Source organism: Oratosquilla oratoria, chromosome 26 (genome assembly GCF_046742065.1).
Source record: "Oratosquilla oratoria isolate Oo_2021 chromosome 26, ASM4674206v1, whole genome shotgun sequence".
Lineage (NCBI taxonomy): Eukaryota > Metazoa > Arthropoda > Malacostraca > Stomatopoda > Squillidae > Oratosquilla > Oratosquilla oratoria.
In genome coordinates, this window is record NC_134802.1 from 7,386,620 (window position 1) to 7,402,941 (window position 16,322).

The window sequence follows — 16,322 nt, forward strand, 5'->3', positions numbered from 1 at the left end:
CCTAATTCACACCCGGCCATAATTTTTGACGTTAGAGTGCATTTACAAGTGTATTTAATTACGGCGTTTACTCTTGATATCAAGTGTGTCGTAGCCGACACCCGTGAGGTAAATCGAACAGGTGAAGTCGTGACATCATCACAAACTACCTCGTGTATCCCAACTTCACTTGTTCGATTTACTTCACGGGTGTCGGCTACGACACACACAATATCAAGAGTAAACACCGTAATTAAATACACTTGTGAATACACTATAACGTCAAAAATTATGGCCGGGTGTGAATTAGGCTGTGCTAATATACCATGCTGATGTGAATGATTATTTCGAAAATATGAGCGAAAAACGATGGGTCAAAGTAGCTGAAATACTTAGTAGGTATCTATCGAATCTTATTTTTCATGTTTAAATAGGCCTAAACACCATGAAACATGATCAATATTCATGATATTTGCCCATGTTCACAGCATCCTAGTTTGAATTTTTTTGTTGGCTTTGTTGCTTCACTTTAGGTATGGTACAAATTCCGTTGCGGCCGTTCAAACACCTGACTACATCACCTGACTACATCACCCTCTTTCAGGAGTTATATTAACTAAACGTCACCTCGATGAGAGATGGTCGTATTTCACCACTGTCATTCCAGGTTCAAAGCTAAAACGAAACAGTCTGTAGTTTGTTTCAGTATTAAATAAAAAAAATGGTAAAGACGAATTATTTCCTCAAGATATAAAATGAAATTTTTCTGTAAAAATCCCGAATTTTTTCTGTATATTTTACTTTCCAATAAAAAAAATTTAGATCATATTTCCTACAAACTATTTAAGCTACAAAGTAATAAGGGACCAACGCACAACATGGTTCTCGATTCTCTCGCTAGATGGCGATCGGGCATGCGCGTTATACGTCGGTGCGCGCTATCTGTGTACGGAGATAACGAAGTGCATGGGTGCGCATTATAACCCGATGCTCATTTTATGCCGGAAAATACGGTATAAAGAAATTAGAAAGAATACAAAGAGCAATGACAAAGATGGCACCAACACTCTCCAAATTGACCTACAAAGATTGTCCAAACTGGAACTACCAACCCTGGAACAACGCAGAGAAAGAAATCTACTATTTACAGAATTATGAAAGGAATAGAAGTCCTAAATAGAGACGATTTATCAAAATCGGCCAAGAGAAAAACAAAGAGGACATGAAAAGAAACACAAAATGGATAGTTATAGAAGAGATCTGAAAAAAAAAAAAAAAAAAGCTTACCACACAGAGTGGTGGATGTCTGGAATAAATTAGATGATGCAACAGTGTGTGCAAACACTATTCAAAAATTTAAAAACAAACTTGATGCTGAAAGATACAACTAGGTAAATATTCTTCTACAAGCTAGCAACACTGAAACATATCTAGGCCCTCACACATGCTCTAAATATACAAAACACATCACATACACACACTCCCATGCACTTGTATTTACCTAGTTGTACAACTAGGTACAACTAGGTAAATACAAGATGCCACTGATGGGTTCATTTAGTATGAACCACTAACCAATGCTAAACAACACATAATACACTGGACCAACTGCTTGCACATAACTAAACCTTTAGCCAAACACACCCTAACACAAAATATACCCTTAACATACTATGAATAAACATTAATGAACTGATGAACAAATATACTGAGTTACAGTAATTTGTACACAAATAAACTATATATGCTGCACTTGTACAAGAAACTGGAACCTCCCCCACGATCACATTACCAGCTTTCACAGACTACAAAACAATCAATAAAGATAACACACAAATATAAAGTTGATTTCTTAACACTTACAAAAACATGAGATTATTAAAAAAAGAAACTAAAAAAGACATCAGTATAAATGTGAGAATCAACACCGTGTGAGATTGAAACCTTTATTGGTACAACGTTTCACTTGTTACAGCTTTTTCAAGTACAGACATATGGCAAACACTCTGAGTACATATAGGCTGATGGGGAAGGAACTGGGAGAGGTTATCAGGAAGGGGTGGGTGGTAGGTGAAAGGGCGGAGGGGGGTGTGTGAGAAGGGGACGGGTGGGACTTGGTGGAGATAAAGGAGGACATTTCGGACAGTTTGTTGAAGTGGACTAAGGGGGACATTTCATACATTTGTATAATGCGGGTAACAGATGGATGATAGGAGGGGCGATGTTGAACATGCCTCTGTTCTGCTCAATAGTTTTGAAGGTTTGAAAGGCGGCTGCTTCCAGGCATTTCCTCCTCACCCTGTCTGGTTCACTAAAAAGAAGCTCTGCGTTATCCCAATCCATCAGGTGGTTGTTGGTGTTCCGGTGGATAACATAGGCGTTGGTGGTGATGTTGTTCCAGGAATCGTAGTGATGCTCCTGGATCCGGATCTTCAGGTCACGGGAGGTCTCGCCGAAATATACTTTATCACATCCAGCACAGGGTATGCAGTAGACACCGGCGTTTTTTCCCCACATCTCATCCTGGCTGTCACTACTTCTAGAGAGCTCTTTGATAGTCCTGCTGGACTGGCCCACTACCTGAATGTTCCAACGCCCAAGTGTCCAGGTGAGGGTGGTGGTGACGCTGCTGGCTGGAAGGATAAGCCTCCTAGCTGGATCTTTCGTTGGCTCCCGCCCTTCCATTATTTTGAGTGCCTTTTTCTTGCACTGGTGGATGATGGACTCTGGATATCTTAATTTCTGAAAGACCTCCTTTATGTGCCTAAACTCGTCCTCTAAGAATTCAGGGCTACAAATTCTGAGAGCTCTGAGGTAGAAACCTATAACTACACCTTTCTTAATATTGAGGTCATGGTGGGAAAGGAAGCGAGTCAAATCGTCCTTATTGGTTGGTTTCCTGAAGACTGTAAATTTTAAAAGATTACCATGTTTGATGATAAGGGTATCCAAAAATGGAAGGGAATCGTTGACTTCTTCCTCCAAGGTGAACTGGATGGATGGCTCAACCTCGTTCAGTGCCACTTGGAGTTTGGGGATGTCAAACCGTCTGGGGGAAATTAGTAGTATGTCATCCACATAGCGAAGCCATACTACATTGCCAGGAACGATATCTGAGAAAGGCCCTGCTTCCAGCAATTCCATGAACAGGTTGGTGAGATGTGGGGAAAAAACGCTGGTGTCTACCGCATACCCTGTGCTGGATGTGATAAAGTATATATCGGCGAGACCTCCTGTGACCTGAAGACCCGGATCCGGGAGCATCGCTACGATTCCGGGAACATCACCACCAACGCCTATGTTATCCACCGGAACACCAACGACCACCTGATGGATTGGGATAACGCAGAGCTTCTTTTTAGTGAACCAGACAGGGTGAGGAGGAAATGCCTGGAAGCAGCCGCCATTCAAAGCTTCAAAACCATTGAGCAGAACAGAGGCATGTTCAACATCACCCCCTCCTATCATCCATCTGTTACCCGCATTATACAAATGTATGAAATGTCCTCCTTAGTCCACTTCAACAAACTGTCCGAAATGTCCTCCTTTATCTCCACCAAGTCCCACCCGTCCCCTTATCACACACCCCCCTCCGCCCTTTCACCTACCACCCACCCCTTCCTGATAACCTCTCCCAGTTCCTTCCCCATCAGCCTATATGTACTCAGAGTGTTTGCCATATGTCTGTACTTGAAAAAGCTGTAACAAGCAAAACGTTGTACCAATAAAGGTTTCGATCTCACACGGTGTTGATTCTCACAGTCTTGTCGGCTTTTGCCCTTGTGTTTCAACATCAGTATAAATGATTACCAATCAAGCACAAATAAGACAGAATCACAAACATCTACACATCACAAACAACTTGTCCTATGACAGATTAACAAAATTGTCGGGGAGGCATACAACTTGCTAAGATCAATAAAAGTGGCATTTGCATTCTTGGATGAAGACATGATAAAAAAATATTGGTTACATTGATAAGGCCTAGACTAGAGTATGCAGCAACACTGTGGTCACCCAGTACCTAAAAGAATATAAAGAAAATAGAAAGAATCCACAGAGCAGCAACAAAAATGGCACCTGCACTTGCAAACCTATCATATGAGGAGAGATTGGCTAAACTGGAGTTACCAATGCTGGAGCAAAGAAGAGAGAGAGGTGACCTAATGACTATCTACAGAATCATGAAAGGCACAGAGATACTTGATAGAGAGGACTTACAAAACTGGGACAAGAGAAACACAAGAGGACATGGAAAAAAAACAAAAACATAGCTACAGAAGAGAACTGAAGAAAAACAGTTTTCCACATAGAGTAGTGGACACTTGGAACAAACTGGACAATGAAATAGTATGCACAAAAACCATTCATGAGTTTTAAGGAAACTAGATACTGCGAGATACAAAGGCGGGACACCAGGGGCATAGCTCCCCTTCCCGCAAAATACAACTAGGTAAATACATCACTTACCATACCAACAAACACCCCAAGGATATACAACACAACTCCAACCACTCAATTACTTGAGGATGTTGGTATGTACAATATATCAAAATAATTAAGCTAGACTGATTTTCTTTTCTTTCTTTTTTTCTGTAAATGGTAGACAGCATAAAACTGATCTGTGCCAGTTCCTATGGAAATCCATTGAAAAAAGATAATAATAGTAATAGTAATAATTCTATGCCTTCTATTTTTCTTTTATCTTAGTAACTAATAGAAACTATGATCTGTTGATTTATCTTTTTAGGAAACTAGAAACTTTGATAAAGATTATTCTTTTAACTTATTACTCTATGTCTAAAAGTTACACCATATTAGATTTTTCTTTGTGAATACCCAAATTTTATAAATTTAGTTTGTGTAAATGTATTGCTAAAAGCTTAAGTTCTACCCTTAAAGACATAATTCAACAAGAAAATTTAGAAAGAAGAACTATTATACAACCAAAAATTAATTTATACATAGAAAGTTTCTGAATTATAAGCATGTGACAAAAATACAGTTACCAAGATATTGAGGTGCTATGATAAAACAAAAAAATTTCACCTTCTATATGGAAAAATATTAACAATATCGATGAAAATACATAGAAACTGATAAATTAGATATCATAAATGAAGTGTAGCATTTTGTAAGTGATATTTCTCACATTTACATTATTTAATCCCAGAGCTTCTATTGGCTTTTACTATGGCACTACCCCTGGGGTTTTGTATTTACCTAGTTGTATTATACGGGAAGGGAGCTGTGCTTGTGGTGACCTATCTTTGTATCTTTTAGCATCAAGTTTTTTCTTAAAATCTTGAATAGTGTTTGCACACACTGTTTCTTTATCTAGATTGTTCCAGGTATCCAGCACTCTATGTGGGAAGCTTTTTTTTTCATATCTCTTCTATAGTTATCCTTTTTGAGTTTCTTTTTGTGTCCTCTTGTTTTTCCATTGTCCCTTTTTAGTAAATCATTCCTATCAAGGATTTCCATTCCTTTCATGATTCTATAGTCCGTAGATCACCTCTTTCTCTTCTCTGCTCCAGTGTTCATAGTTCCAATTTGGATAATCTTTGTCCATATATTAATTTGGAAAGAGCTGGTGCCAACTTTGTCGTTGCTCTCTGTATTCTTTCTAATTTCTTTATATTCTTTTTTAGTACTGGGTGTCCATAGTGTTGCTGCGTATTCTAGTTTTGGTCTTATCAATGTAACTAATATTTTATACATTATTTCTTCATCCAAGTAGTCAAATGCCACTTTCATTGACCTTAATAGGTTGAAGCTTTCTACGACTATTTTGTTGATATGTTAGTCCGGTGTCATGTCTTTGCTGATTATTACTCCAAGGTCTCTTTCCGAGTGGATTTTGTCTTACTATAAGGATAGCTCTTAAAAACTGTACTAGAATTAGAATTTGAGATGGAAGTCTTCTTAGGACCCGGCTGCTTACTAGGTACATAATGAACTGAGCCACTACCCATAGCTTGAACATCCTTTGATGTCGTCTCCCTAGCTGTAGCCATACAAACAGCTTTCTCAAAGGTTAAATCAGACTCAGTCAACAATACTTGCTGAATTTTATCACTAGCAAGACCCATTACAAATCTATCACGTAGCATCTGAGATAACGTTGCCCCAAACTCACAAGTGTGGGCAAGAGCTTTCAACGCAGCTACAAAATCCTTTATGGACTCATTAGACTTCTGGGCACGAGAATAGAATTTATAGCGTTCATAGATAAGAACAGGCGTAGGTTTGTAGTGTGTCCTAAGCGTATCAAGAACTTTATCTAAAGTACTCTCTTCCGGTTTTGCAGGAGAGAGCAAATCCCTAGCCAATCCAAAGATTTTAGGTCCCGCCAACGTGAAGAATGCAGCCACCTTCTTTGCGTCACCCACATCATTAGCAACAAAATACATTTTAATTCTACTGACATACGAATCAAAATCCTCCTCTGACTCATTGTACGGTTCAATTGAACCAACCCTATTAGCCATGGTTAGCCAAGAACAAAGAACTTCACCAAACAAGAGAAAACAAGAAAACTAACCTCAACATAGATTAGGCTATAGTCACACCTAACCTTAGAAAACTGCAAAATTACCACATCACAAAAAATACACTGAACAATAGCATAAGTATGTACAAATAGGCCTAATAGCAATTGCAATGAATAATAGAAATAACCTAGCAATACAAAAAGTTACAATAAAACACAATTGTAAATTCGCAATAAATGTAAACAAAATATTAGCGCAGGTAAGATAGATATATGCGGTTTTAGAATAGCCTAGCTTGCCCACGAAATCCCACTAGCTAACCTATAGCAATTTTCCAAACATAGGATACGCTAACTATACTAAGTCTAAGGTACCAGCACGAAGTTTCCTATTTAGGGTATCAATCCCATCCTCGTCGCCAATTTATATGCAGGATCGTACCCGCATATAATGAATAGGATTAGGAAACATATTAACGATAGGTACCAATTTACCAATTACTTACGGTAGGCACAGGTCCCATAGAAGAGGTAGGGGCGGGTAGGAGCAATCGCGGAAAGCCGGTACGCAAAAGTGTAAGTCTGTTTAGTCATAATCATCCACAATGTCTTACGTACCTGTCTCTGGATTGTCTTACCGGCGTCTTATGTGTCAAAGTGTAAGTAGTTAAGTATAAGTTAATTTGGTAGGCAATATACTGCTACTGATCCGTTCTAGTCGGTGAGTGCTACCCAACTGGAGTGCTTCTAGCAACTGACTGTACTGTGCTCGACTGACTGATCCGTTCTCTAATGCCGGGCTGTCGTCCGCGCGCTCTCTATGTCTGAAAGCGTTGTTCATTTGTTTCGTGTTTTTAGTAACGAGTTTAAATGACGCTACTGCAACACTGATAAGACCTAGACTAGAATATGCACCGTCATTGTGATCACCTAATTCCAAAAAGAATACAAAGAAAATAGAAAGAATCCAGAGAGCGACCACAAAAATGGCTCCTGCACTTTCAAACTTGTCATATGAAGAGAGACTGGCTAAATTGGAGTTACCAACTCTGGAGCAAAGAAAAGAGAAAGGCAAACTACTGACCATCTATAGCATCATGAGGGGCACAGAAATACTTGATAGAAAGGACTTGTTAAATTGGGACAAGAGAAACACAAGAGGACACGGAAAGAAACTAAAAAAACATAGTTATAGAAGAGACCTGAAGAACAGTTTTCAACAAAGAGTGGTGGACACTTGGAACAAACTGGACAAAAAAATAGGGTGTGCAAAAACCATTCATGAATTTAAGAGCAAACTAGACACTGCAAGATACAAATGCGGGATACCATGAGCATAGCTCCCCTTCCTGTAAAATACAACTTTTACCTAGTTGTATTATATGGGAAGAGAGCTATGCTCGTGGTGACCTGTCTTTGTATCTCTCAGCATCAAGTTTTTTCTTAAAATCTTGAATAGTGTTTGCTCACACTGTTTCGTTGTCTAATTTGTTCCAAGTAACTATCACTCCATGTGGGAAGCTGTTCCTTTTCAGATCTCTTCTGTAACTATCCTTTTTTAGTTTCTTTTTGTGTCTTATTTTACCATTATCCCATATCAACAAGTCATTCTTATCTAAGACTTCCATTCCTTTCATTATTCAATAGTCAGCAAGTCTCCTCTTTCCCTTCTTTATTCCAAAGTTGGTAATTCTAGTTTGGACAGTCTTTGCTCATATGTCAGTTTGGAAAGAGTTGGTGCTAGTTTCGTTGTTGCTCTTTGTATTCTTTCTAACTAGGTAAATACCGGTACTTGTGCCTCATGATGCCTACACAGGTGTTATCATACTGAAGAGGTTAAGCAAGGTTCCACTGTATGTATACATATATGAGAGGAGATAAAAATGTTCATGGAATACTGCCATTGCTTGAACATGAGCAAGTGAGGACAAGAAAATGCATGTTAGTACATATAACTAAGAATTTATCTCGCTGTCAGACAGAGACAGGGGGAGGATTGCTGAGGTGAAGTAGGAGAATCTTCCATCAAGGGAGATTCCTCTTCACTTGCTGCTATAATGGTCTTCATTGGCTCACTAGCTTTAACCTGTATGTCACCAGGCGAATGTTGTATATACTCCCCCTCAGTGTCAGATCAAAACAATTTTTTTTTTTTTTGCTTAAATCAACTCAAAATTATGTAAAACCAACAAATCTTGCTTATTTTGATTCACATTAGCCTAGATGTGGAGTAACTGGGTCAGTCGAGATATGCATGTGAAAATTGGTAGAAAATCCATAGACTTTATTTTGCTCCTCACGTGGGTTGAACGAAAATGTCTGTCATATCTTTTTCAGGGAAGCTTCATAAGAATTTCAGAGTGAAGGAATTTGACATTTATGATGTTTCAAGTCAATATACAGTCACCAATAATAGTCTGACACTTACAGAAAACATGTTTATAAATAGTTTTTGGGGATTTTTTTGGCAAATATTTATCACTTTAATACTTTTTATGATTTCATGGCAGATAGGTGATTGTAGTGTTTCTTATTATTTTGGTAAATATTTTAGTAAGCATCCATCACATTATTGCCCTGCCACATTTTGTATTATGCATTTATTATGAAAATTGGCAGTGCAAAATTGCCAATTCTATATGTCTGAATACATACTATATAGCACCTGCCTAACTGTCATACTTCGTTTTGTACACCAGAATTGCCTAAATTATGTCCTAAAGGCTGATTTTATACCCCCAAGTTAGCCCCGAAAAAGTGCTGCCAGGGTTGCCAGTTTCGTCAATAAACAGTTTTGGGTGCCTTTTATAGCCAATGACTAGGACTACTTGGTCATTACCACAGATTTGACCCTTGATGTAATGCCTATTTTTGACAAATCTTTGAAATTGTGGCATACGATGTATGCCACTGATGTTGAATCCATAATACAATTGTGGCATACAACGAAAAAATACAACTATGTTCTAGTTCAACCCACATGAGGAGCGAAAGAAAGTTTATGGATATTCTATAAAACTTTCACATGCATATCTCGACAAAATCGACCCAATTTCTCCACTTCTAGGCTACGGTGAATCAAAATAATCAACATTTGTTGGTTTTACATAATTCTGGGTTGATTAAAAAAAAAATCATTTTGGCTCTGATGCTGGGAGGGGGGAGTATATACAACATTCACCCAGCAATATACAGTATGGATTAAGCGAGGTTTGACTATATTTATATATATACATGTACACATGACTAATGCAATATTCAGACATTTACATATATCCACATCATATAATAAAATATATTTCTCTCATTACCTGTATATCACCATTCATGTACTCTGGTTCTCTTCTTTTACATGCAAAGCATGCAATATTATCACCTAAATGATAGTTCTTCAGGACTTTCCACTTGGACTGTTCTCTAATGCCTGAAATATAAAATTATTTACATATATGAATGTGTTTATTCATATAAATACAATGTATATATATATATATATATATATATATATATATATATATACACATTGATTAAAGAAAAACCATTGTGTGATGAGGTACATGAGAGAAAAAGCAGAAAAAGAAGTAACAATAACAATTCTAAAATAAAAGATGGTGACCAGGAAGTAAAGATATAGAAGTGTATGGAATGGGACAATATTCTAAAGAAAGAAATCGACCTCTAAAGATAAAACTAAGATAGCAAATGGTAGTAGAAGACACATTAGCAAAAGCAGGCAAGTTAGCAATATGTGGATAAAAAGAGAAATGAATGTTGAGGAAATAGAAAGGAGACACTATAAAGTGAAGCTAAGGAAAAAAACCCGAAGAGAACAGAGACCAAAAGCAAGTTGTTGTTGTTGTTGTCGTTCCCTAGACTGTCTGTCCGAGCAGTCCCGTCTCCCCAAGGAATGCTACTACCGAAAGTGGGTTTTCCCACAAATCCTTTATAGAGTGTATGTTGTGTTGTTTGCGTGCAGGGGTGGTTGCTGCTGTTTGGCCCCCAACTCTTGGGGTTGGGGGGTGGTCCCATGACGTGGACGCTGCAGCTCCAGGACCAAAGCAAGGAGTTCTATTGAAGAGTCATAGACACGAGGCTGAGAAAATGGTATATCAATGTGAGTGAAACAAAAGAAACAGAAAACAGGAAATTGAAAGAAAAAAATTAATAGTGGCCTATACTAACATGGATTAATCTCAGGAATGAATGTGCTACAGATTTAATCTGTTGCTACTCAAGACTGATATAATACAAGAAAGGGATGGATGGACTGATTGTGCTTTCCTGCTTTCCTAGACTTACAAAAAGCCTTAGACAAAGAAATGCACAAAAATTATAAAAAAAAAATTGGAAAACATAGGAGGGATATAAGGTAACCTAGTAAACTGGATGGAGGATTTCATGCATGGTAGAAAAATGAGAGTAGTGCTCAGAGAAGTGTTCAGGGATCAGTATTGGTTCCAGTAATGTTCACTATTTATGTGAATGACATGGATGAAGATGTGGAATGTTATATAAGTTTTTTTTGCAGACTATGCTAAATTGTTGAGGAAAGTGAAAACTGAAATGGATTGTGAATCAGTACAGACAGACCTAACCAAGGTTTAGAAATGGAGTCAGAAGTGGGAAGTAGACTTCAACATTAAGAGATGTAGCATAATGGAGTTCAGAACAAATAGAAAAAAGAATATCAGGACAATATACAATTGGAAGAAAGGAAGTAAAAAAAGTGGGATCTGAAAAAGACCTGGGAGTAATTATCTCAAATGACTTGTCCCCTGATAAACAAGTAAACAAAATTGTTGGAGAATCTTACAACTTACTAAGATCAATAAAAATGGCTTTTACCTATTTAGACAAAGAAATGGTTAAAAAAATATTAGTCACACAAAGGATTACAAAGGTGGAGCAAGCCGACAGGACACCTTTTGGTCCATATCTAGGTCGGATGCGAAAAAAAAAATCATAATAATAATAAAATAATAAATAAGAAGCTATAATAATGTAAATAACAAATAAAATACATAAATAAATGCATAGGTATAGTTAAATAATAAACAGGTGAATAGTAAATAATAATAAATTGACATATAACTAATAATAAATGAAAATCAGACAAATGATAAAACAAAAACAAATAATATAAAATAAATTATAATCATTACAGCATCTTGCTTAGGTGTTTATCTAAATGATTCTTAAAGCTTTGAACTGAACTACATTGCACTACCTGTGCTGGAAGTTTATTCCATTCATTAACTACACGGTTGGCAAAGTTGTTTCTACCTACTTCCAAATTTAATCTATTTCCGCACAGTTTGAGACCATTATTTCTTGTCTGATTCTCATTCAATGTGAAAATTTTGTCACTTTTGATGTTGTCAATTCCCTTTAGAATCTTAAAGACCTGTATGAAGTCACCTCTGAGTCTACACTTTTTTAGGAAAAACAGATATGTTTTAGTCGATTTTTGTATGATTAATTTTTTATATTTAGAATCAGTTTTGTGGCTCGCTGTTATACTTTTTACAGTTTATCAATGTCTTTAATGAGATTCGGTGACCATACGGAAACAGCATATTCCAAATGTGGACGAACTAACGATTTATATAGCTTGTTAATGAGTGATGGACTTTTGAAATCAAAAGATCGCGCAATCAATCCCAGAATCTTATTTGCTTTCTCAGAGGCTGAAATACACTGCTTGGATGATTTGAGGTCGTTACTGATAATTACGCCGAGATCTTTTTCACTATCCACTTTTGTTAATGAATTTCCAAATAACTTGTAATTGTACTTACTGTTATTTTTACCTATGTGCATTACCTTGCATTTACTTGTGTTAAATTTCATTAGCCACTTTTCAGACCATTGCTGTAATTTATCTAAATCTTCTTGAATATCTAATTGGTTTGAGTGATCATTTGCCACTCCGCAGTTTTGTATCATCAGCAAATTTGGAAACAGTAGATTTTAGTCCATGGTCTATATCATTTATATATACTATGAATAGAAGTGGTCCAAGAACGGAACCCTGAGTAACTCCACTTGTAACATTTTTCCATCTAGAAGTTTTTCCATTTAAAACAACTCTCTGTTTTCGACCATTCAACCAATTACTAGTCCAACCTAATAGGCTACCACTTATTCTGTGTAAAGCTAATTTAGTAAGTAGTCTTTCATGTGGGACAGTATCAAAAGCTTTTGCAAGGTCTAGATATATTAAATCTAGGCTAAGGCTTAGACCGGAGTATGCTGTGACACTATGGACATCCAGTACCAAAAATATAATGAAAATTGAAAGAATCCAGAGAGCAACCACGAAAATGGCCCCAGCACTTTCAAACCTGTCATATGAGGAGAGACTTAAAAAAAAAAAAAAAAAAAAAAAAAAAAAAAAAAAAAAAATAATAATAATAATAATAATAATAATAATAATAATAATAATAATAATAATATCGTCCAAATTTGTTCAGATATTAAATATTTAGTATAGAAAAACAGGTGCAAGTATGTTATTCATCCCTCCACATATGTGCATCTATCCTATTCAAAGAGGCATTAGACAGCAGGGTTGTGGAGTCGGAGGTTTTAGCTGGAGTCGGAGTTGGAGTCGGATTTCTAAGAGTACTAGGAGTCAGAGTCGGAGTTGGAATTTTTTTATCCGACTTCGACTCCTTAAGTCCAATAAAATTATTTCTTTTACATGGTTTCCCTGTTTGGTTTTACCAGTTGCACAATTTAGCAGTTTTTGTATGGTTTTGCTTTTACTTTTGGAGGCAATAGTGAGTGTGTGCAGTGTATATGTACACTAAGTGGTCTCTCCAGATGGAAACAAAAAAACAATCCATTAATAATAATAAAAAAAAAAAAAAAAAATACACAATACTGACAAGCTATCGTTGTCAGTCTGGGTAAAAGTGTTTGTGGACATGTATTTGTAGTTGTTTCCTGTAAAGAGAGTGAAACTATATATATACTGTATATATATATATATATATATATATATATATATATATATATATATATCATATTTTGTACTATACTGCAATGCTTCTACTTCAACATAAATAAACATCAATTTGTGCTGCCACCATGTGACGGCATGGTGTGCTACTAATACTAATGTAAACAAATAACAGCTGCAGATTCTGCCTGAAGCAGTGTCTCCCAGTGAATTTTCTTTTCCTTCATTTTCAGTAGTTTTATCACATTTTCCTTTAATAGAAACATGCTAGATTATGATAAAGCTACTTCAGAATATGAAAATCATACATTTATCAAAGAAATTTAGTGGTTTGAAATATACGAAATAGAAACAGGCTACTGATCATGGTTACTAGTGAATACAATAGGCCTACAAGTGAAGCAATGAAAAATAGAAATCAGAGTAAAGAAAATCACGAACCATTTTAATCTAATTTAAAACTGATTATGTTATTAAGACAATTGCAAATTAGGCCTAAGTGTACCAGGTATTTATGCTTTAACCCATAACCATAATTCTATCTATCTATATACAAAAGGCTTTTTCCCCCTTATCAGGGAGGTAGCCAAGTCAAAAGGCATAAACCCACTCCCACCCATCATCCCTTCCACCCTCACATCTTAGCTCCTTGTAGACGACGGGTCATCCCTGCATCCCGCCCACCACCCTGAGTCAGAAGCAATGCAGCAGGACACAGCACGTCCACAGCAAGGCCGCTTCACTTAATTGGCAACCCCCCCTCTCCGTCCCCTCACATAGAACGGGGAGAAGTCCCTTCAGGCTGCGTCAAAGTATCATTCACACTTTTCCACTCCCCAAACCCGCCCCATCCTCCCATCTCTTCCCTTTCTTTTCATCACAGTATCATCTATACACAGCCCTTCTCCACTCATCTCCTTATCTTCTGCCACCTCCCTTCCCTGCTCCACAGACATTCCCCTTTTGCTCAACGCCCGTCACCCCATCCATCCATCTCATCCTCGGTCGTCCTCTCAAATTCACTCCCTCCATCTCTGCCTTCCATACCCCTTTCACCAGTGTTCCTTCATCCATTCTTTCCATGTGTCCAAACCATCCTAATAGTCTTTCATCAGCCCTCTCAGCCAACTCCTTTTCCACCCCAGCTCTCCTTCTCACTTCCTCATTTCTCACTCTGTCCATTCTTGTAACCCTCACCATACTTCTCAGACATTTCATCTCAAACACATTTAAGCTCTTCCTCTCTGCCTCTCTCAAATTCCATGTCTCTGCCCCACACAGCACTGTCGGCACAATCACCATTTCATACAATCTCCTCTTTGCATTAATTCCCAAATGTCTATTTCTCATTACTTTTTGAAATCCCCCAAGGCATTTATTTGCTTCTGTCAATCTACAGCTTACCTCTACCTCTACTCCTCCCTTTGCAGCCACATATGACCCCAAGTACCTAAAACTATCCACTTCCTCCAGCCTCTCCCCTTTAAGACTTCCAACTCTCCACCATCCTCTCCTTTTGTACACCTCATCACCTTACTTTTACCCACATTCACCTTCAACTTTCTCCTATTACACACCCTCCCAAACTCAGTCACTAACTCTCCCAATGCCTCCTCTGACCCTGCCACAAGTGCAGTGTCATCAGCAAACAACAACTGACTTACCTCACACTTTTCTCCATTTTCCGCAACCAACTCCAGTCCCCTGCCCATTACTCTTGCATTTACCTCCCATACCACCCCATCCATATACACATTGAACAGCCATGGCGACATGACACATCCCTGACGTAGTCCCACCTTTACCTCAAACCATTCACTCTCTCCATTTCTGATTCTAACACAGGCTCTACTACTCTCATAAAAACTCTTGACTGCTCTTAACAGCTTTCCCCCAATACCATATATCTGCAAAACCTCCCACAGTGCCTTCCTGTCTACCCTATCATAAGCCTTTTCCAAATCCATAAAGGCCCAAAAGACATCCTTACCCTTTCCTAAAGCTTTCTCACAAATCTGTCTTATCACAAAAATCTGATCCACACAGCCCCTACCTCTCCTAAACCCACACTGCTCCTCACCAATTACTTCCTCTGTTCCTCTCCTAATTCTCTCAATTATAACCCTCCCATACGCCTTCCAAACTACACTCAACAAACTGATCCCTCTGAAACTACTACATTCACACTTGTTCCCTTTTCCTTTGAAAAGCGGAACTATACATGCACTCCTCCAGTCCTCTGGTACTCTACCCTCCCTTAGACACACATTAAACAACCTCACTAACCAGTCTACTATTACTTTACCTCCCTTCTTCAGACACTCTGCATGACACCCATCTAACCCAGGTGCCTTACCTGGTCTCATCATTTTCATCGTTACTTCCACCTCATCTTTTCTTATTTTTCCCTGACCCATATCACCCCAAGTACCTAAAACTATCCACTTCCTCCAGCCTCTCCCCTTTAAGACTTCCAACTCTCCACCATCCTCTCCTTTTGTACACCTCACATTTTTTAAGGTAGTTACTATTTAGCAAAGAAAAAACAAAGCATGTAAATGAACTGACACGAAAATGTAATAAAAAAGAATACTGGACAAGTTGCTATTCTTGTCTGAAACATTTTTAAAACTGTGCCAAAACTAAGTGGGGCAACTGTACATTGTAAAATAAATAAAACACATCAAAACATGAAATCACAGAAAATGGAAGTGCCCCAACACCATAGAAAACCTTAAGTGAGGGGTATACTGATTTATTTGATATTCTAACAGAAAAATTATTGTAATATGGTTCTTTTCCTTGCTGAGTTATTTTAAAACAAAATATAAAAAAAAGGAAAATATCCATGTTTTTTTTTTTTTTTTTTTTTTTTTTAGTTGCATC

At 37.6% G+C, this 16,322-nt stretch overlaps 1 protein-coding gene across 13 annotated transcripts in view; it reads right to left on the minus strand.

Moving 5' to 3' along the window:
• LOC143039374 (uncharacterized) overlaps positions 1 to 16,322 on the minus strand; it is a 1,426,499-nt gene that overhangs the window by 1,039,047 nt on the left and 371,130 nt on the right. For 12 of the 13 annotated variants that reach the window (XM_076209287.1, XM_076209284.1, XM_076209285.1 and 9 more), the window contains exon 6: positions 9,784 to 9,896. The exons of the other annotated variant lie outside the window; for it this stretch is intronic. In XM_076209287.1, the coding sequence (XP_076065402.1) occupies positions 9,784 to 9,896 (113 nt within the window). The remainder of the gene's footprint in view (positions 1 to 9,783; positions 9,897 to 16,322) is intronic. 13 annotated transcript variants of the gene reach the window in all.